This window comes from Lampris incognitus, chromosome 7 (genome assembly GCF_029633865.1).
Source record: "Lampris incognitus isolate fLamInc1 chromosome 7, fLamInc1.hap2, whole genome shotgun sequence".
Classification (NCBI taxonomy): Eukaryota; Metazoa; Chordata; class Actinopteri; order Lampriformes; family Lampridae; genus Lampris; species Lampris incognitus.
In genome coordinates this window covers 27,771,214-27,792,814 of record NC_079217.1, presented here as the reverse complement: position 1 = coordinate 27,792,814, position 21,601 = coordinate 27,771,214, and the positions used below count along the sequence as shown (strand labels likewise).

The 21,601-nt window shown below is 43.2% G+C and overlaps 1 protein-coding gene across 1 annotated transcript in view; it reads left to right on the top strand.

The window, feature by feature from the left end:
- Positions 1–18,339, top strand: part of unc119a (unc-119 homolog a (C. elegans)) — a 38,407-nt gene extending 20,068 nt beyond the window's left edge. Inside the window, exons 2-5 of the mRNA XM_056283982.1 lie at positions 15,133–15,246; positions 15,784–15,874; positions 17,818–17,990; positions 18,227–18,339. Coding sequence (XP_056139957.1) covers positions 15,133–15,246; positions 15,784–15,874; positions 17,818–17,990; positions 18,227–18,339 — 491 coding nt within the window. The remainder of the gene's footprint in view (positions 1–15,132; positions 15,247–15,783; positions 15,875–17,817; positions 17,991–18,226) is intronic.
- Positions 18,340–21,601: the final 3,262 nt, after the last annotated feature.

The following is a 21,601-nucleotide window of genomic DNA, read 5'->3' as shown; positions in this document are numbered from 1 at the left end:
GCAGCCAGATAGCTTTCTACTAAACACATATAGAGGAAACTGGTATCTATCTTCTTGTCTCACTCTGGAGAAGATTGTAAGCTAATTTCCCATAATGTTAGCATGTTCTTTTAATGTATATGTTAATATGATTAGTTAAAGTGGCTACGAGGAACTTTCATCTTGTGTTGATTTTAGCGGCCTCATGTGGACAAAGTACAGCTGTTGCATAGCAACTAGGTAATGTATCTATTTGTGGCTATGTAAGATAAATAATGGTAATATGACGCTGGTGAAGCAAAGTAAACTTTGTTTTAGTAGTGTTCATACACCTAAGTTACATGTATTTGTTTGTATGTGGCAGGTGAAAACTGACTGAATATGGCCACTGGTGAACAAGCAAGTTTTTACCCAATACCAAAGCGCCCACGGGTGGAGTGCATTATCCACTGTTCTGATGATACAGATAAGCTGGTTTCACTACAAAGTGTCGACTCATGGAGAACTCTGCTCAGGGCAGCTCAGATACGAAATCATGCACCAGTTTTGAAACTGGCAAAAGACATTCCTGAGGGACAGATTCCAGCAATCTACTACCACAGAAAGTGTCGCAGTATCTTCACTATGAAGCAAATTCTTGATGGCCTCCTTGCAAAAGAAAAGAAAAGTTGTGTCTCTGCTGAAGAGAAACAATCTAAGAGAGTAGCTCGACATGCTCCAAGTACATCTAGGACTTATGATGCAGAGTGCATATTTTGTCAGAAAAACAGCAAATATTCCAAGAGACAGAATACGAGAGAAGTACTGGTGCAGTGTCGAGAACTGCAAGCTGATGCAAAGATCAGGAGTGCAGCCACAAAGAAAAGGGACAGCAGAATCCTTGCCATTGTGAGTAGAGACCTTGTAGCAGCTGAAGGGCACTACCACAGGTCATGCTATAGACTTTACACCAAAGAAGAGGTTTCCAAAGGAGAGGTTGCCAGCAATGAAGATGATGATGCTGCAGCCCAGTATGAAGCTGCTGTGAATAAGGCATACAATGAGCTGTTCCTCTTCATCAGGATGGAGCTTTTTGGCAATCCTCAAGTGATGACAATGACTGATCTCTCTTCTAGACTGGTAGCTTCAATGAACTCCCAAGGCATTGCCCAAGTCAAGGAATCAACCAAGAAGCACATAAGGCGAAACCTGGAGAGTGAGTTTGCTGGAGCCTTGCAGATATTCCCTGATGAGAAAGGAAAATTCCTCCTCTATCCCGATAACTTGTCCATGAGGGAACTTGCCAAAGAAAATCAGTCTCTCAAAACGGAGCTGCAGACCCTGAAAAGTGTCAGTGCACAAGATGTTATAGCCAAAGCAGCCATCAAATTGAGAGCAGACATTAAAAGTCAAGATGTTCCTCAAACCTGGCCGCCTGAAGTCAAACCAGAAGCAGAATGTCCTACCATTCCAGAGTCGCTCATTATCTTCCTGTACTCTCTACTCACAGGCTCAAATGATCCTGATCATGCATCCCAGAGAGTGCAGTGCCTTCTGCAGTCATTTGGCCATGACATATAGTATATGCAGTGACATGTGGAAATACCAAGCCTTCCAAGCACATTGTTCTGCCATTCAGTGTCAAATCGTTGACAGGAAATGTAGAGTTGATACACATCCTCAACCGACTTGGTCACAGTGTGTCCTATTCACAGATGGAAGAGATCAACACTGCCCTGTGTCTCCAGAAACTCTCATCATCAGGGAGTGGCATTGCCCTTCCAGCTAACATCCGTCCTGGCATATTCACAACTTTAGCCTGGGACAATATCGACCGTCTTGAAGAAACTGTCAGTGGTGAGGGAACATCTCACAGAGTCAATGGGATTGCTGTGCAAGCAAAGCCAGTCAACCCACTTCCTGTCCAACCCATGCCCACTGTTCCCAAAACAAAGAAGAGAAGCATTGATGGACCCCCACCAATGTTACCAACTTACAATGCTGGACAACGGGTAGGGCCACCACAAAGCAAAAAGTCAGATGCCGATACTGCAGCCAATACTAAGCTTGCCAGAGTTCTTTGGGTCCTAGCACGCATGTCACAACAAGAAGAACAGTCAGTCAGCAGCTGGACAGGCTTCAACATCCTGACTCGAGGAGAGATGACGGTCATCCCCGACAATATAGGCTATCTGCCTACCATCAATGCTCCAGCGACACAAATGTCTACTGTCAACGAGGTGCTTAACCAGTCACTGAGCATCATGCAGTGCTTAGGCCTGAGGAAGATTGTCTGTGTCTTTGACCAAGCCCTGTATGCGAAGGCTGTCGAGATCACATGGAAACACCATGGCAAATTCCATGATATCATCGTTAGGCTTGGGGTATTCCACACCATCTGCACACTGCTGGCAATAATAGGAAAGCGTTTCCAAGATGCTGGACTCAAAGACCTCTGCATTGAGTCTGGCATGATTGCAGAAGGCTCAATTGCTGGTGTTATGGATGGCCGCAAGTACAACAGGGCAGTGCGACTACACAAGCTCCTGTATGAGGCTCTCATGCGACTGACCTTGAATGGTTTCCTGTCCTGGTTGGAAGAAACTCACAGGAATGACATGGTTCACCTGAATGAGACACTGAAGACCATTGACAGCCTTGGGAAAGAAGTGTCACAACATGCTTTGAAGGAGGTCCTCGAGAACAGCTCTTGTACACGCATCATGGATCTATTTGAAGTCTACCGTGAGTTCCTTAGAGGTGGAAACGGCAGCCTCTCGAACTTCTGGATGTCCTATTTGGACATGGTTGAAATCTTGTTGGGGCTCATCCGAGCATCCAGAGAGGGAGACTGGATGCTACACTTGGCTAGCATTCGAGCAATGATCCCATGGTGCTTTGCTTATGACAGGATGAATTATGCACGCTACCTCCCCTACTACTACGCCCAGATGTCTGAGCTGCCCATCACACACCCAGATGTGTACACAGAATTCATGGAAGGAGGCTTCTCAGTCCAACTGGGCTCCACCAATCCCTTTGGCCGAATCCCTGTTGACCAAGCTATAGAAGAAACGGTGAACAAAGACACCCAAACAGCTGGAGGGACAAAGGGATTCAGCTTGAAGCCAGGCGCTGTGACCAAATATTATCTCACAGCTGAGTATAGAAGCATGTACCTCAGACAGCTGAGAGACCTGACAGGTCAAGACAGGTGCAAATGGTCTCATCCAGATCTACAGAGTCCAAGGATCAAGAGAGATGAAGCAGATGTCCAGTCTCTCATGGACCTTATGGAGAATAACTGGCTCAATCCTATGTCCCCTGATGAGATTGATTTGGTTAGCCTCTCCACTGGCAACATGGCTCCACCTGATGTGACCATAAATCTCTTGAGAGCTCTTGAGAAAGGAGAAGAGGCCTACCAAGCATTCCAGCAAACAAGGTTAGATGCAGACCCACCACCTGTGAAATTCCACGACAAGATGACCAAGCAAAGTCTGAAAACATTCTCCAATGTCAGCACAAAACAAGCTCATGGAAAGAAAGCACAGGATGTGGTTCTGAAGGCAGATAGAAACCTTTTCAGTCACATGATCCTGGTGGCTGAAAGCAGGAAGGTGAATCTGAAGGATGTCCTTGCCTACCCATTGGGCCCACTACCATGGGCACTGGCAAATGCTGATGGGTCCTTACGAAAAACAAGCAAGGCTGCACTTGCCAGTGAGCTTGAAAAGAATGTATCTCCTGCAGAAGACATCCCAATCCCATCTACTTCCATCATTGATGGGATGAGCCTGGTCCAAAAAATGAATGGCAACAACAAAACCTTTGCACAGGTGGCAGAGTCAGCCTTGACCCAGGTCCTCCATGAGGGAGCACAGAGTGGGAGGATTGATGTTGTTTTTGATGTCTATCACCAGACTTCGATCAAAGATGCTGAACGACTGAACCGGGGTGGAGACATCACTCTCCAGTACAAGAATCTTGCAGGGGGACACCACGTCCAGCAGTGAAAAAATTTCTGTGCAGTTCCTCCAACAAGACCAGTCTCATCAAGTTTCTGGTGGAAGAGTGGAAACTCCCACGATACAGAGCTATGCTGCATGGCAAGGTGTTGTACATGACCTGTGAGGAAACCTGCTACAAGTTGACAGAAGATGGGTGTGAGGAAGCAGCAGAACTGCACTCCACACATGAAGAAGCTGACACCCGTCTGCTCCTGCATGCATTGCATGCAGCAAATGCGGGCTCAAAGTCAGTTATCATCACAGCTGAGGACACTGATGTCATGGTGCTTTGTCTTGGCTTCCAGAAGGACATCACCTGTCCCATCTACCAGAAGTGTGGGACTCAGAACCGCACACGGTTTGTCGACATCACCAAACTGGCAAGTTCACTTGGAGACAGCATCTGTGACAGCCTAATTGGCTTACATGCCTTCACAGGCTGCGACACTGTCAGTGCATTCGCTGGTCGAGGGAAGCTGAATGCCCTGAAGATAGTGAGAAAGCACACTTCCTGCCAAGAGACTTTTAGTCAACTGGGACAGACATGGAATGTGAGTGATGAGCTGTTCCAGAAAATTGAGCAGTTCACCTGTCGGATGTATGTTGCTAATAGCAGCACTGCTGAGGTGAACAAACTGCGTTACCAGCTCTTCTGCACCAAAAGGGGAGAGGTTGAGTCCAGCCAGCTGCCACCATGTAGAGACTGTCTCTTTATGCATGTTCAACGAGCCAACTATCAGGCAGCAATATGGAAGTGCTGTCTGCAGGCTAACCCTGTGGTGCCAAGCCCTACTGAGTATGGATGGACAGACGATGAAGGCAAGCTGGCCATTTACTGGATGCGCTCCCCACCTGCACCAGATGTGGTCTTGGAAATGCTAACATGCAAGTGTGTGCATTCATGCAAAATGCCAAGCTGCATGTGCCTGTCAAATGGACTTCCATGCACAGACATGTGCAGGTTACAGACCTGCAGTAACCAAAAACAGCAGGATGGTCCAGAACTGGACTTTGAACTTGGGGAGTCAGATGATGAGAGAAACGAGCAGTTTGATGAATGACAGTGTGATGATTCTGATGGTAGTACTGTGGTAGTAGTCTATTGATGTACAGGATGTTGATTCTGGACTTGGTTACCCAGAGCTTGATAACAATAATGTAACCATATTCACATATACCCATTACCCTACCCATTACCATTACATATACCCACTAATGATATGGGATTACATGTGTCATTGACTAAGTATATGTAAATGTCAATGTTGTTTAAAATATTAAAATAGTTCATTACCTCACTATGGTATTCCTTTTTATCATGTATTTTGATTGTGTATTTAAACAAATGTATAGAGACCAGTTTGTGACCTAACTGCCTTTGGTCTAGTTCTCATTTAAGGCTCACAATCACCTCACACAATGAAATAGTATGGGTATATTATACATTTTCTGAATCTTTACAGTCCTGTGAGTATTCCAGTTTTTGTGTTTTGTGTCCCTGATATTCCTAGATGCCACAGGGCTAAAAGAAAGTATATAGTTTAGGCGAAAATTGCAGAAAGATGTGTGTTATTGACGGGTTGAAGAGCTCAAGTGACCTCTATATTTGTGAGAAATATCCACAACAGGGCTTGAATGAAAGCTAAGAAGGTCCCCTTTAAAATGATACCAAAGACAATATTATAGAACATTGAAAAATGTCCTGACCATGAGGCTAAACCAGGATATGCACCAGCGTCTAAAATGCAATTTAGTTTAGCGGGTGGTTAACTTCATGAGCTGATAACTGTGATACAGCTGCCACTCAGGAATGGTTATCATACCAAAATATCATCTACAGACATGGATCCTTTCAAAAATTATAAGTAAGTTTTGCCACCTTGAGTGTACCGAAATATCGTCTGGCCCATGGACTATATATGTGTCTTTTGGGTTACATATCTAACCTTCTGGTGACTGCATAAATAACCATGTTATTGCTTCCAGCATATTGGTGGGAAATATTCGACCATTTTAGAAAATGTTTTTGACACTGGATAACTCTGCAGCCCTGCGTGGATCCAGCCTGTCTAGGGGAAGTTCAATTACATGCCCTCAAAAATGAAAACCCCTTTCTGATCCCTTTCTGTAAGGAATGGAACATTGTTTTCCACCCTTTGACACAGACCTTAGAAATATAGCAGTGGGGAAACTTGTCTGCATTCAGCTACTTGAAACAGAACCTTTTTAGAAACCTCCAAGCATGCCAGTCACTTACAGGCATCATAAACTGAGAGACATGTAACCACTTATTTCTCATTTACAGATGGACTGTTACCTCATTGCATATCAGTTCAAGATTAACACTGATGTCTTTAGACCTTTGAGCAATGTGGTTTGGTTTGAGTTAAACATGAGCAAAAAAGTTTTTAGCCTCCCTTTTCTTAGTCTCTACATTGCCTGGTAGCCATGGAGAGCTGCCACAAAACAACAAGGCTTGTGAAGACAAGCCCCATGGCTGAAAAGTCACAAGCTCCAGGCTAATCTCGGGTATTAAGGGGCTATAAATGGCAGTCTGCTTGCTCTCTCTGAATGCTGCTTGGGGCCATCTTGCGTCAGATGCTTCCTCTCTACAGAAACAGCATGACTCAAGACTACATTTTCTACATCCCAGTGGCTGCCAAAAGGGACATTCTGGAGACTAGTTGGTTTTCGGTCCCACGGTCTTTGACATTGTGTTGGTCTTTAACCCTCTGTGACATATCACAGTATGTTGTGAAGAGAGTAGCACATTAATTTCCACCCCTCCAAATATCGTGGTCCTTCCCAGGTCTTTTAGTAAGTCGAGTAAGAAAAAGGCCCGTGGGGCATCTGGGTAGCAGAGCAGTCTATTCCGTTGCCTGCCAACACGGGGATCACCGGTTCGAATCCCCGTGTTACCTCCGGCTTGGTTGGGCGTCCCTACAGACACAGTTGGCCATGTCTGCGGGTGGGAACCAGAAGTGGGTATGGGTCCTGGTCGCTGCACTAGTGCCTCATCTGGTCGGTCAGGCACCTGTTCGAGGGGGTAGCCTGATCCTCCCACACGCTACTTCCCCCTGGTGAAACTCCTCACTGTCAGGTGAAAAGAAGCGGCCAGCAACTCCACATGTATCGGAGGAGGCATGTGGTAGTCTGCAACCCTCCCTGGATCAGCGGGGGGGGTGGAGCAGCGACCAGGACGGCTCGGACGAGTGGGATAATTAGCCGGATACAATTGGGGAGAAAAAGGGAGAAAAATAAAAGAAGAAGAAGAAGAAGGCCTGTCATAGCCCTCAGGCCTCATGTATCGCTCATGTATTGTTCGTGTACTGTATCACCTGGTCATGAAGTGTTCATTAGTGTACCCCTGAACCCAATCTCTCCTTTAATTTGCTGCTGCACCTTGATTATACAAAGTGGCTGGGGGTCGGAGGGGGTACATGCTAACCTAGCTGGCACGCTATCAGAGGAAGCGTTGCTAGGTGACAGTGGAGGAAGTGAAGTGGAGCCCTTCATATGATTGTGTGCATTTGCGCACTTGTGTTTCCAAGTGTGTCTGTGTGTCTTTGTTTTAACACCTACCTCCATCAAGCAGCTTATTCTCCTCGAAGTTGTAAGGAGCCCCTCACAAAATGCTTCTCAATCAGCTGGTTTTCAAATGAGCATGCCGATCCTTGCTCCAGGGGTAACCATTTGTGTTTGAAGGATTACCATTTTCAAATTCATCTCGGGGAGGTGGCATTCATTCATGGTTGCACGCGAAAACAAGAGGAATTGTGACTCCATCTGCATCATCACATTATCCAAATGGCGTTGGAGAAAAATTGACCCCTCCTCAAAAGTAATACGGTCTGGAAAATGTGTTTGTGATGTGTAAGTGTAGAGATCAGGCTTACACTGTCTTGCTGCCTCCCTTTGAAGTGTCACTGTGACGTTGCTCCACCAAACAACTACATCTCTACAGTATTGTCTGCTCATTTTCTGCCTTTAAAGGGAAGTTCTGGTGCCATCTTTGATTTGTGATCACACTTTCCTCATATGCTAATTTTGTGTTGTTCCATCAATAGGCCTCCAACAAAGATTTATAACAATAAATAAGAAAAAACAGGAGAGCTTACATGCATTTCTTTTGTTATTGTTGACTTCACATATAACTTTTGGGGTAGTTGCTTACATATTTGTCATTTTCTAACAAGTTAGTATTGCAGTGCAAAAATAGTATAAAAAAAAACCCCAAGAAAAAACAGTCCAATACAGAAACTATGCCTCTTTGCTTATGCAACAGCTTACTACTACTTTCAGCTGCTACTGCTAGGATCATCCGTTTCCATCTCTTCCTGTCCTCGGCATATTCCTCTGTCACGTCAGCCACCTGCATGTCCTCCCTCACCACATCAATCCTCCTCTCCCGTTGCCTCTGCACATGCCCCCCCCCCTTCTCCTTCATCCAACAGTAGCATAGTTTCCACCGGCACCCTGCTGGCCAACAGTACGGTGACGGTCATTGGTAATCCGGCCTCGACCGATCCAGTATGGAAATCTGATTAATGATCTGCATATTTGATTTGGCAAAAGTTTTAAGCCAGATGCCCCTCCTGATGCAACCCTCCTCATTTATCTGGGCTTGGGACCGGCACTAAGAATGCACTGGCTTGTGCGTCCTCAGTGGCTGGGTTTTGCTTATGCAACAGCAGCAGAGATAATTTGTCTATTATGACATCTCCCTCTGTGTATCTAAATCCCAGTGTTTGCTCTCAAAGACTCTTGACAAAGAAAAACCAGCAGGGTTTATCTCTCACTCGCTTTCAGATCATATTGGGGCTATCTCTCTCTCCAAATATCCAGTTGCCGCTTGCATCGTATTCATAACTGGCCCCTGGTGGGCCATATAAAAGTGTAAATCAAATTGCACAGTGAATGTTTTGTGTGCCAGCTGTGTACCACTCACTGTACCACAGTTTGTAAAACTAGCCCCTTTTCATTTGACGTCTAAATTCATCTAAATGTTCAACTCATTCTCCCCCCCTCTTTCTTCTTGGCGTGTTGTAAATGACTCACCTCACATTTTGCTGTGATCATGGCCCTTGTCTGGCTGCACCACTGCACAATTCTCACCTGAAATGCTCAGTTGGATTTCCATTACCATTTTTGTACATCTCTGTTATCCAATGCACTTTTTCATTCATTTTCCGGCAGGCTGTTCTCAAGCTCCATGTGCAAAATGTATGATATCATATAGACAAATATCAGAGGATTGGTAAGGTTGTTCACACACACACACACACACACACACACACACACACACACACACACACACACACACACACACACACACACACACACACACACACACACACACAGCTCAGATCATCATATTCATTGTAGTAAATGGAGAAATAGAATTTGTTTGGTTTATAAATGATTTGAAATTATTTTTCTCATCTCTTAAAAGAATGTATTCTAACAAAATAGCAAGAAAGATTTATGGGGCTATATCTCGTTTCTTGTTGTTTTGATTTGTCCCCATGGTTTAACCCTAATTAGCCCTGTGATGGTCTGGCGGCCTGTCCAGGGTGTCTCCCCGCCTGCTGCCCAATGACTGCTGGGACAGGCTCCAGCATCCCCGCGACCCTGAGAGCAGGATGAGCAGTCTGGATAATGGATGGATGGATGGATGGATGGATGGTAATGCTGTCTAGCTTAGATTTGACAGCAGGTGTTATATGACTATGTGTGTCCATGTCGAATCTTGCACTGAACTGGGTGAAATTGGCTCCACTGGTTGTAATATCTGATGGAATTGATCCATCTGCCTTTTAAGCAAACTTGGCAAAGGGCTGGGACAGATTCACAGAGTGAATCTAATGGGCATACACGCTCAAAAATTTCTGGATTGTTAGTAGCCACATAAGATGTACACAGACATATTATACACAGACACAGACACATTCATTCTCTCACAGCATGTGTGCACTGCACCTTCACACCAGTCCTCAGTAGTTTCTCTTATTGCAGTTGTGAATAAGAACACAACATGTACTGATAAGTTTTGGTAGACATGGTTTAAGCTAAGCATCATTCCATGTTATGGGTGCATATTTGTTTAGTATGGGTGGTGGCAGTGGTCGCATTTTTCTAAAATGTCATACACATTCTGCTTAACATTGAGCAATACAGTATTTGATCCACTTTAAGATAAACAGCCAACTCATTCATCCATCCATCCATTATCCAAACTGCTTATCCTGCTCTCAGGGTCGCGGGGATGCTGGAGCCTATCCCAGCAGTCATTGGCGGCAGGTGGGGAGACACCCTGGACAGGCCGCCAGGCCATCACAGGGCCCACACACACACGCACACACAACTAGGGACAATTTAGTATGGCAGATTCACCTGACCCACATGTCTTTGGACTGTGGGAAGAAACCGGAGCACCCAGAGGAAATCCTTGCAGACACGAGGAGAACATGCAAACTCCTCACAGAGGTGACCTGGGACAACCCCAAAGATTTTACTACCCTGGGGCTCAAACCCAGGACCTTCTTGCTGTGAGGCGACTGCACTAACCACTTTGCCCCCATGCCGCCCCGAAAACAGCCAACTATGAGTCAAATTTATATAAATGACTTGAGTTTTGCCAACCTTACCAATGATGGCTGAAGCCATCGTTATTTGCCCCCGCACAGCATTTTTTGTTGTCATAAACAGAACTATAGGTATTTTTTTCCCCTACTGTGTTGCAATGGCTTCTGGGTGGCATTCTAGTTTTGCTGATGCCTGAGAGAAACCACTGTGTAGTTCAGTGTCAGACTGTACCTTACGGTAACATTTTCTGAGCAGATAAACCCCAAACATCAAATGAATCAGCGCTCGAAGTCTCTGCATCAAACTCCAACTCTCTAACCCTCTTAGTTTGGAAGGCAATACCGAGAGCCGGTGCTTGAGAGCCAGAGAAGCTTACATGGAAATCTGTTGACAGGCGAGCCACTGAGCATGTTATGTAGCTGGAGAGAGGGCTCATTGGCAGGGGAACAACCCCACTCACCGCTACATCTGCTTGATCTCAGCTGGTTAACCTCAATCAAAGACAGGCCCAGTTCACACCCGGTTCTTTCATGCAGAAAACAAGATTTCAACCATCCATAGATATACATATAAACACATAAATACCGCAACCGCATGCATGGAATCTTAATATTTGCACATATTGCATACAAGTACATATGATGGTGTACATATGGATACACACATATGCATACACACACACGCACACTGACCTTTTGTGTAAGCACACAACACCCTTTTTGTCTCTCTCCCATCATTCAGACAGCTAACTGCCATTTCATTATCACCAATGAATCATTTATGTCTCTGTACTTACTACATAAGTGCTTAGTCAAGACACACAGACACACGCTGGGAGCAGTAATCAATCTAGTCGGGTCAAATAGTCGGGTCAAATATATTGAAGTCTGAGCACTGATTAAAGAATATCCGAAGGAAAGAGGAAAGAGTTTTCTGCATGTGAAGTCAAATTAAGTTCAGTATTGATGAAAAGCAAGAGTAATGCAAAAATAATATCACAAAATAATTTGTAATTGATGTGAACCCTGTAAGTTAATAATGAACAAACCTTGATATTTTCATGATTCAAAGTATTTACAAAAATTTAATGCTGGGAAGTTTAGCGATGCTGGTGGAGATATGTCAGCATGATGTTAGTAACACAGAGGGAACACGTGCTCCTGACCGGATCTCATTGATACCTATCCCAAAGCACACTAATCCTAAGCAACTTAATGATTTTAAACCAGTCACGCTAACATCATTAATGATGAAGATCTTTGAGGAAATTGTTAAAAACCTTGTTTTGTTAACTGTGGGTGGAAAACTTGATCCACTGCAATTTGCAGTGAGAGGTGTGGAGGATGCAAAGCGTTTTATACTCAATATAAGCACTTAGAAAAGCTGCATGCCCATGTTAGTCTTTTGTTTGCTGACTTTTCATCGGCATTTAATACGATGCAGCTGCATCTTCTAATAGACAGGCTGCTGTGTGATTTTAATTTGCCTCACCAGCTTGTGTTATGGATCTTGGACTTCTTGACTGACGGAGAGAGCAGAAAGTGTCTGTCTGTAAATGGCTGTCTCTCAGACTCTGTAGCTACTATATCCACAGGTTCACCACAAGGATGCGTCCTTTCACCCTTACTTTTTATTGTGTACCCTGGTGGGTGCAGGAGCACTCAGGAGGGAAGCAATTTGATCAAATTTTCTGATGACACTGCATTGCTGACACTTCTCCGAGGTTCACAATCAGTCCACAGGAACTGATTTTATTTCTTGGTGTGGTAACAACCTCTTAAAATCAAGGAACTGATTGTTGATTTTAGATGTAACAGATATGCAGCCAAAGAGTGCATCATACATAATGAAAGTGTGAGAGAATCCACCTTTCTCTGAAAACTAAATTCCTCTTCTGCCAGTCCCGTCATCCTCTGCTGCTTTTATCAATCTTTTATTGAGAGTCTCCCAAGATTTTCTTTTATCTGCTGGTTTCACAGCCTCACGATGAAAGACAGAAACAGCCCGAACAGCATCGTTAAAATCTGTTCTAAGATCACGGAGGGAAAGAGAGAGATCCAAACTCGTTTTACAACCGACAAATCCTCCAGAAAGCAGCAAGCATTCTGGCTTCTTCTGCACGTGTTCTTGCAAGGGAATGTTCTGCTGCTATCAGGGGGTTGTAATGTTTTACCGGCTTGTAAAACTAACCGTTATTCTAAATCATCCATTCCCCCTGCAACCCCACCACTGAATGCTCTGTAGTGGTTTGTTTTTTTTATCTGATCATTTTATTGTGTTAACCAAGTTTATCTAGCCCATCAATATTACTAATTACTTAAAGATCTTATGGATTTTATTCCACATGTAGCTCCCTGGGGTGTTATTATTTATTGCTTGTGTTGTTTGTTTGTTTGCATGTTATTGTTTACAACAAGCTGCTCCAAACAAATTGCCCCTAGCAGGATTACCAAAGTTGTCGATCCTGGGAAATTCAGCATCTACCATTGATGTTTTCTACTTTTAATTGTGATGATATGAAAGGGATCGACTGAATCAAAATTATCTATGTAAGTCTACCTCACAAATCATGGTAAATGAGAATACTCTGCTGGGTTTACGCCAGGGCACAGATATGATTGCATGTGGTTGTATTAAACAACGTGGTATTAGCTAACTAAGCTTTGCGGTGTAAATCTCAGCCAACAAATATGTATATATATGCTGGATAATTTGAATTTGTTTGTCCCTATCATTTCCTGCCAGTAGTCGCAGTAAACCTCAAGGTCAGAGCAACGGAGAACAAAGTCGGTTGGATTATCAAAGCAGAGAGGCTGTATTATTCTTTAGCTTTTACATACCACTTCCACAACCTTATGGAGTCACATCACCATCACTGTCAGACACAAGCCTTTTTTAGACCAAAATCTTGACACAAACGCTTCAACGTATGGCTGGAAGTCTAAAAATATCTCCTGGCAATTGGCTAAAGCCTGTTTGGCCCATCTGCTTCCTAACCCTCTGGAAGGTAGAGAGAATATGTGTGTGTGTGTGTGTGTGTGTGTGTGTGTGTGTGTGTGTGTGTGTGTGTGTGTGTGTGTGTGTGTGTGTGTGTGTGTGTGTGTGTGTGTGTGTGTGTGTGCCAGCATGAGTATTTGTTTATGAGTTTTGACCCACTCATATTATTCACTTTATCCCCTCTGCCCCTCGATTCCTGTTGCCATTATAATTGTGTTGCATGCAGGCTTCTAGTGTGAAAGAGATCCTTAGACACTGACTGACCACCATCTGTAATAACCCCAGCAAGGTAATATCATCTGAATGTGTGTGTGTGTGTGTGCGCATGGGTACACGCGTTCATGTGTGTATGTGTATGTCAGTCCACGTGATGGTAAAACAATATAAGCCTCTTAGGTCTAATCCAGTCCCAAAGGGAGGGAAGTGCCAGAACACATGCATACACACACACACACACACACACACACACACACACACACACACACACACGCGCGCGCGCGCGCGCGCACACACACACACACACACACACACACACACACACACACACACACACACACATACAGTAATTGCCACCAAACCCTTTCCGCCTTGCTTATGGCACGTGGGATGCTGGGGTCGTGCCTGCTCCATCCCATTGGTCTGAATGGCAATTTGGTTGTCCATGAAAATGAGAAACTATTCCACAGAAACTATAACTGTCATAGTAAAAATGTAGTCTTCTCTCCATTATCCCTTATACCCCCCCATCCTTTAAATCCCCCTTATAATAATGTCTGGAGAGGGTTTCTTAAAACACAGACAGACCGAATCTCACCACGTATTGCCTCACTGATGGAATGAGACATAGCATTAACATTTCTCTTTTGTTAGGAACATGCAAACTCTTATCAAGCAGAAATATTTTCGATTCAGTTTCTATCGCGATAGAAACCGGGAGCAGAGAGCAGACGCTAACTACTTGTTCTCTTCTTCTGTATTTCCCATCATCACTGCTCTGCCACACCTTATTCACTGACAGTGTGAGCCTGATTGGTGTCGGGCCCTTCCACACTTGGCCAGTTTGACTGCTGCCCGAGTGCCGCCTGATCCTTCACCAAACTGGTCATGGTGTCTGAAGAGCGGGTGGCTATTGTCAGTGTCACGTCTTGGCAAGGAGAGCATTTGAACATGTAAAAATAGCTTTGTTGGCCTCATTGTCATGTCACACTGGTGGAGCTGAAAAAAAAAGGCCTCAGGAGAATATTTCTAATTGTGTTAACCAATACTGAGCTGAAGTAAATACCTCTCAGGACAGTTCAGAACAACTGTTACTGAGTCGGTGACAGCTGAGGCAGTTCAAGTGCTGTGTTTATGTGAATTCATGTAAATTAAGGCAAATTGTTTTGTTTAATAGGTTGGTCGCGTAAGCAATAAGCAATCATTAATGCATCACATCCTCTTCCACTTAGTATTTTTTGTTTTTCTGAAATAACAGCTTCACAATGTGGCATTATGAATAAGAGACATGATGCCTGCCTCAGCTCAAGAGACTGAAACACACTGACCTGCAGAATGACAGGTCTTTTGTTTCTGCCTTTTTCAGATTACCTATGTTCTCCAGAGCAAAACGTTCACATGATCGACTTCACCAGGTTCAAGATTCGGGACATGGAGACGGGCACAGTCCTATTTGAGATCACTAAACCTCCAGCACCAGGTCAGTCCTACAGACACAAAAGACCATCTTAGCTGTTGCATCTTGTTTTTATGACTTGTGATATGTAATTCACTCAGACCTAAAGGCTTCAAGGGATTTTTTCATTGAGTTCCTGATTAATTTTGTTATATGCAAGCCTCTTGTCTTTTTGCTTTCCATCTCACTTTCCAAAACGTGTTCTTTAAAAAGAAAAAGATGCTTAATATGTTCCATTTCATCATTTGACATTTTTCACTCTTAGGCACTTGTTTCATTGTATGGGAAAAAAGCTTTACAGTCTATGCTCCAGCAGCTAATGCTATCCATTGAAACAATGCCAGCATGCTGTTTTTCAGGTACCTTAAAAAGCACAAAAGCCCTTTTCTCACGTGGGCACAAATGCCTGATGATTAAAAATAACAGATTCAGAAATATCTGCATTGTAATTGTTGACTGATGACTGGAGGAGGTTATGATAGGCTGCCAGGCTGAGGCCAATACTTTTAGCAAGGTTTCTCTAACAGTGATTCCCCCCTCCCCCCTTCTTTTTTGTAGCAGGTGGCAGAAAGGACTGTGACCCCAATGCTGGCCGTTTTGTCAGATATCAGTTCAGCCCAGCCTTCCTGCAACTGAGACAAGTTGGAGCCACGTAAGTCAAAATCAAACTACCAGTAGGATTGAAAGAATACCACTCTCACTGAAAATGTGTCTGCATAATGATGATGATGATGATGTTGTCGGTATGGCCCCTTGTGATTAGTGGCATAGACATGGTTGACTCAATGTGTTGAGAGAAAACAGTTGGATGGATGGATGGATGGATGGATGGATGGATGGATGGATGGATGGATGGATGGATGGATGGATGGATGGATGAAGGGTGAGACAGATTGATAGGTATATGGAGCCATAAAAAGTATTGAAGTATAAAAAGTATAAAAAGTGGAAGAAGGGAAGACTGGTAGATGAGGGATGAAAGTGAAAAGAAACAAAAAAGAATTGCAAACAGAGAGGCGGGAGGGGTAGAGACAGGAGTTATAATATCTTGAAGCCATGATAAAACTACAGAGGTGGTGTCCATTGACTCTTGCTGTTCTGGCACAAAACAGAAGAGCAGGCAGTATGAAAGATACTCTCAGAGACTGGTTTAAGTGCCTGCATGCATTGTGCGTGAGCACTGATAGAGGAGGTTTGCTGAGAGCAATTAATGTACCATGCCCCATGATTCAGAAAGAAACTTGACCCAGATAACAAATGCATTTACAATCCCATTTCCTGACCCAATGTACTACCTTGGCTGTGGCTCCATTGAGAACATTGGACTATTATAACAAACATATTGGCATCCCACAATTGCATGCCTATCTACTGGTTTCAACACCAAATGGCAGACTGTTGTGTACAAATGGGCCACTCAGCAGATTAGAGACCTGATTGTATCAAAATTGATTTAATCGGGGTCATTGCTTTTATCAGCTATTCACTGCTTTAGCAAGGGTCAAAAATGCATTAGTTAAAATGACCCACAAAGATAATACTGGTCATTATAGAGACATCAGTTATGAATTAGACATTAGTTATAAATTAGCCATTAGGTATAACTCAGTATAGATCCAAACTCTAAATCTAATCAAATATGGCTTTCACACCAAACACAAAAAAACAGCACACAAAACAATACGCTACAATCATCTTTTATCTCAGATATAAACAAATAACAATATTGGCACTATTTCTGTGCTGGCGCATGGCCGACAGAAGTGCAAATGCATGCTGATTGGCAAAGCCCTCCATGCTCTCTGCAGGGAGTGGAGAGGCGTCTACATCCTCTGCTGGTTTGAGGGATTGAAATGTAGATGGCTCGCCTTCAGTTACCAGCGACTTCACTTCACATCATTGAACCAGTTCCTACACTGTAAAATAGCTCTCAGAAGACCAGCGGAAGACTTGCCAGATTCATTCGTACTATTTTCCCTTCATTCCATTTATAATATGGGCTACTTCTTCCCAAGCCAACTTTGCATCATCAGCTCTTGGAGGTCTACTTGCTGTACCACAGACGCGATCGTAGTGACTCTGCACCCCCAGGACAAGCAAATCAGTTTCTTCCTGCATAAAACTTCTCTGGTGGAGCCACTCTAATGGGTTTCCTCTTCATCTATCATGAAGATGATAACATGCAGAGCCAAAACACAACTGAATGGTACGCGAGGAGCAGATCTGATTGGCCAAGTCAAAGCACTACCTGTTTCTTATGTATTCATCCCAACCCAACCCCTTTTTCAACTGTGCCACGTTGCATCAGGGTTGCACTTAGGTCTCTAGTTACCAAAAGTGTTTATTAGAAACATCCACATCCACCAGCGTGTCATGCTTAAGAATGTGATCGTGCTCATGTCCTCTTTCATCAGCCCTTTGTGGTCATTTTCAAACTGACGTTCATTCAACACAGAGCATCTGAGTCTAGATGTTTACTGTGCAAGTGTCACATGGCATTTAAGGTTGAGGTTTGAATCTAGACTTAGAATGCTACCAAACTGGTGTCTTTTTTTGTTAATTCCAGTTTGATCACCTCTTTTCTCCTCATGACAGAGTGGAGTTCACAGTGGGAGACACACCCATCAACAACTTCCGCATGATTGAGAGGCACTATTTCCGTGAACAATTGCTGAAGAGCTTTGACTTTGAATTTGGCTTCTGCATGCCCAGCAGCAAGAACACATGCGAGCACATCTACGAGTTCCCTGCACTGTCTGAAGAAATCAGTGAGTTTCACAAGCATGCACATATATGTGCAAGTACACATTCAATACACCCACAGATTCATGAATCATTGTACAATTGTACAAATATACTACATTAGTATGTATATGCTAACACTGGAAGCATGTGAAAGCACATGTGGATGCATACATTGATTGACACATGTAACCATAATAGATGATTAGATGCAACAGGAGGTCATGTCCCCGAACACTGATTGTTGTGTATCTCCCCTCAGTGCGTGAGATGATCCTACATCCTTATGAGACGCAGTCCGACAGCTTCTACTTTGTAGACAACAAGCTGGTGATGCACAACAAGGCAGACTACTCCTACAGTGGGGGGCCATAGGAACACCTGCACCCTTTAATCCTCCCCTCCTCTCTTTTAGAAACCCTTAAATCATTTATAAATCCTCCAAGGAACCAGAAACAGATATGTTGATCGACAGGTCACATACACTAAACAGTGTATCTCACTTTTATTGGTTATATCCTGCCTGTTGAGATGTTTGGCCAATCAAACTTCTCCCTCTACCTGTCAATCTTTGTCATAACATCCAAGCAAGTCTGTGAATCTTCAGGGTGTCATGAGTTTGAATTAACATTGTGTGGTGTGTGTGTGTGTGTGTGTGTGTGTGTGTGTGTGTGTGTGTGTGTGTGTGTGTGTGTGTGTGTGTGTGTGTGTGTGTGTGTGTGTGTGTGTGTGCGTTTTTGAGAGTAAGCATTCTCATGTACACATGAAACAGTACCTATATATTCTGTTGATGTCAAATCCCCATGCCCTCTTTTTAAGTTTGACTTGATTAGTGGTGAGTTCCAGCAGTTTTAGTTTAGTTGTTGGCCATAAATGTGAAGACAGAAAGCGTAGTGGGATAAGATAGCAATGCTGTTTTTCTCTACCTCCACAAGCGGCCAGGCAGACCCAGTCCATTGGGGATGAGAGAAATGGTGAAAATACTATCCTGAAATAATAGACCAATAATCAGCACTTTCAGGCTTTTATGGATATACTAGAAATATCATTCTCTTTTTTATTCCTAAAATAAGTCACAAATTGCTTGATTGAATTTCTAGTACTCCTTAGATCTGAATGATGCAGTCCTAATGGCTATGCCATGCTCACATGACCACCGACAGTCATGCGAATACAATTATCAAACCAAACAAAAATAGTCACTTTTGTCAATTTGAAGGTGTCGTTTATATCTGTCTTCATGTCCACAGCACTGTATCAGGAGTGTTTTCTAAATAGCCATTTTGAAATACTGTACCAGTCAAAGCCTGTAGTTGAAACACAAGACCAATAACCCATTTTGATATCCAATACATGCTCTATGGCAGTGGTTTTTAAACTATGGGTCGTGACCTCACACATTTTGAGTCAATGCAAACAACGCAATGATTAATTGTGTTGCAAAATATCATTAAAATAATGTTTAATGTTGACATGCCTTGTCTGCTTCATTTGATCATTAGCAGGCCATGACCGAAGCCAGAAAAGGGGAATACTGCACTGATGAACAGTATAAGGAGCAATTTGCTTAATTATCTCGCTTTTTGATAGGCAATAAGAATTTTTCCTCTTTTTATACTGCATAAAATATCTGGTGGGTCCTGGGCCAGAAGGTATCGGAACTGGGTCACGGCATGAACAAGTTTGGGAACCCCTGCTAGTACTGAAGACATACAATATGTATACATCATTTATAATAAATGTGGTAAATATTAAATAAAAATTAAAAATATGTAAAGTTTTGACAGCTGCAACTCATCATTCAATAAATACATGGCAATTTTTGAAGGTCCTGAAAACCATTTTGTGTCTTTTTTTCACAGATAAAACAACAACACATTGAAAAAGAAAGGAACCAAATATATTGGGAGTTATACTGCAATAACACATACTTAATGATTAGCCTTAAGAAATAGGTTCGCCCCGTGTCATCATATGGTCAATAACTCAACAACTCAACACAATAAATACAAGTAGACCTGCATTTGCTTCAAATGAGAATGATGATGGTCTGTATTATCTCTTTTCTCTGTTATATTTCTCTATTAATCAATCACTATGGAACATTTGGGCCATATATTAATTCATAAAACGGCAGCAAGGTGGATAATGACTCTTTTTGTAATCATCAGATGAGAATTATGGATAAATGTGTGTTTAATTTGTCTCCATTTTCAAAAGCTGTAAATTGTTAGTAATCTATGCTGCCGGTAATGTTTGCACTACACAATCATTTGCACATACGGTTTTTCCCCAATCCATCTCAAATGGGAGTGTGAGATATAATAGTTATCAATGTAAACAACGAATTTAGAAGAATACAGATTATCAACCAACTCACACAACATGAGAAGTTAATAACTTTGATGACAATGATACTTTTTACAAGTCAACACAATGCAATAAAAAATCCCAAGGATAAGTGTTTCATATCCATAACTTGTGAATATAAATAATATTGAAAAAGGTGTTTTTAAATAATTTCTATTCTCTCTTATTCATTTGACAGGTGATACACATTTTATATACACCACAGAACTGATAAGAAAGCTGGCCTCATCAAAAACATTCAGTTCAATATTTATAGTTTATAAAAATAAGGTATCCCAGTCAAGCCCTACAGGGAGACTCCGTAAGGGGCGTTCACATGCTGCGTCTTCCGCGAGCAAATTCATCATTTTCACGCACGCGACAGCGACGCCCTCACGGGGCGCATTCGCTGCGATGTGCGTGTTTTCTCGGGCGCGTCCGCAGCGCGTCGAGATGGGGAATCTCCGAATGCAGCAAGCGCACTGCAACGCCATGTAACATGAATTAATCCATCAGCTCCCAAAGCACTTGCTTCGCCCTTTCCGTCCAACGACACAACTAGCAGTAAAGCTACTGTGAGGAATTTCCGGTGCTGGAAATACATTTATCTTTGTCTTGACTATTTTCTTAGTTAAGTTAGTTCAGTCAGCGAGGCTTACTGCTAAATTACTGCAACTTTTCCGCATGAAATGCCCAACTCAACACTGCCGCAGACCGCTTGTAATTTGGACCAGTTGTCGCATTTCGGGTAGTGATAATTTATGTCATCGCAGTGCGCAGCTTTTGGTTGCAGTTTAGTAACGTCAGACGCGACAGTAACGCAACCTCCTAAGCGCCTTCGATAAAAGACTGAACGCGGCAACGCTGGCGTTTTCCATGCGTTTTTAGACGCAACACGTGAACGGCACCTAATAGTGTCAAACAGCGTCCTCCAGGCAAATGAGACGGTTACTGCACTCCGCTTAAAAGTTCTGGTTTTGGTTTGGCGTCTGAGGGGGTGTATGTTTGAGTGACAATAAGGGGAGGGGTTATGCAACTTGCAGGACACTTTTCACAATGGCAGACAGAAGAAAGAGTCCTTGCCTGGATAGCATACGAACTCACGACTTCTCTCGTCATCGTACGAGTGTTGGATACGCGTTTCTGAAATGGAAATACGTTGAAACTAAGAGGTTAAAACCAAGCGATGTTGCATTTGCAGCAATTTTACTGTGCAAGTAAGTGACAACCTGATTTTTCCCCTTGTCTTGTCAAACATGAAGATCTCTGCCTCTGCAAACTCCTGGCT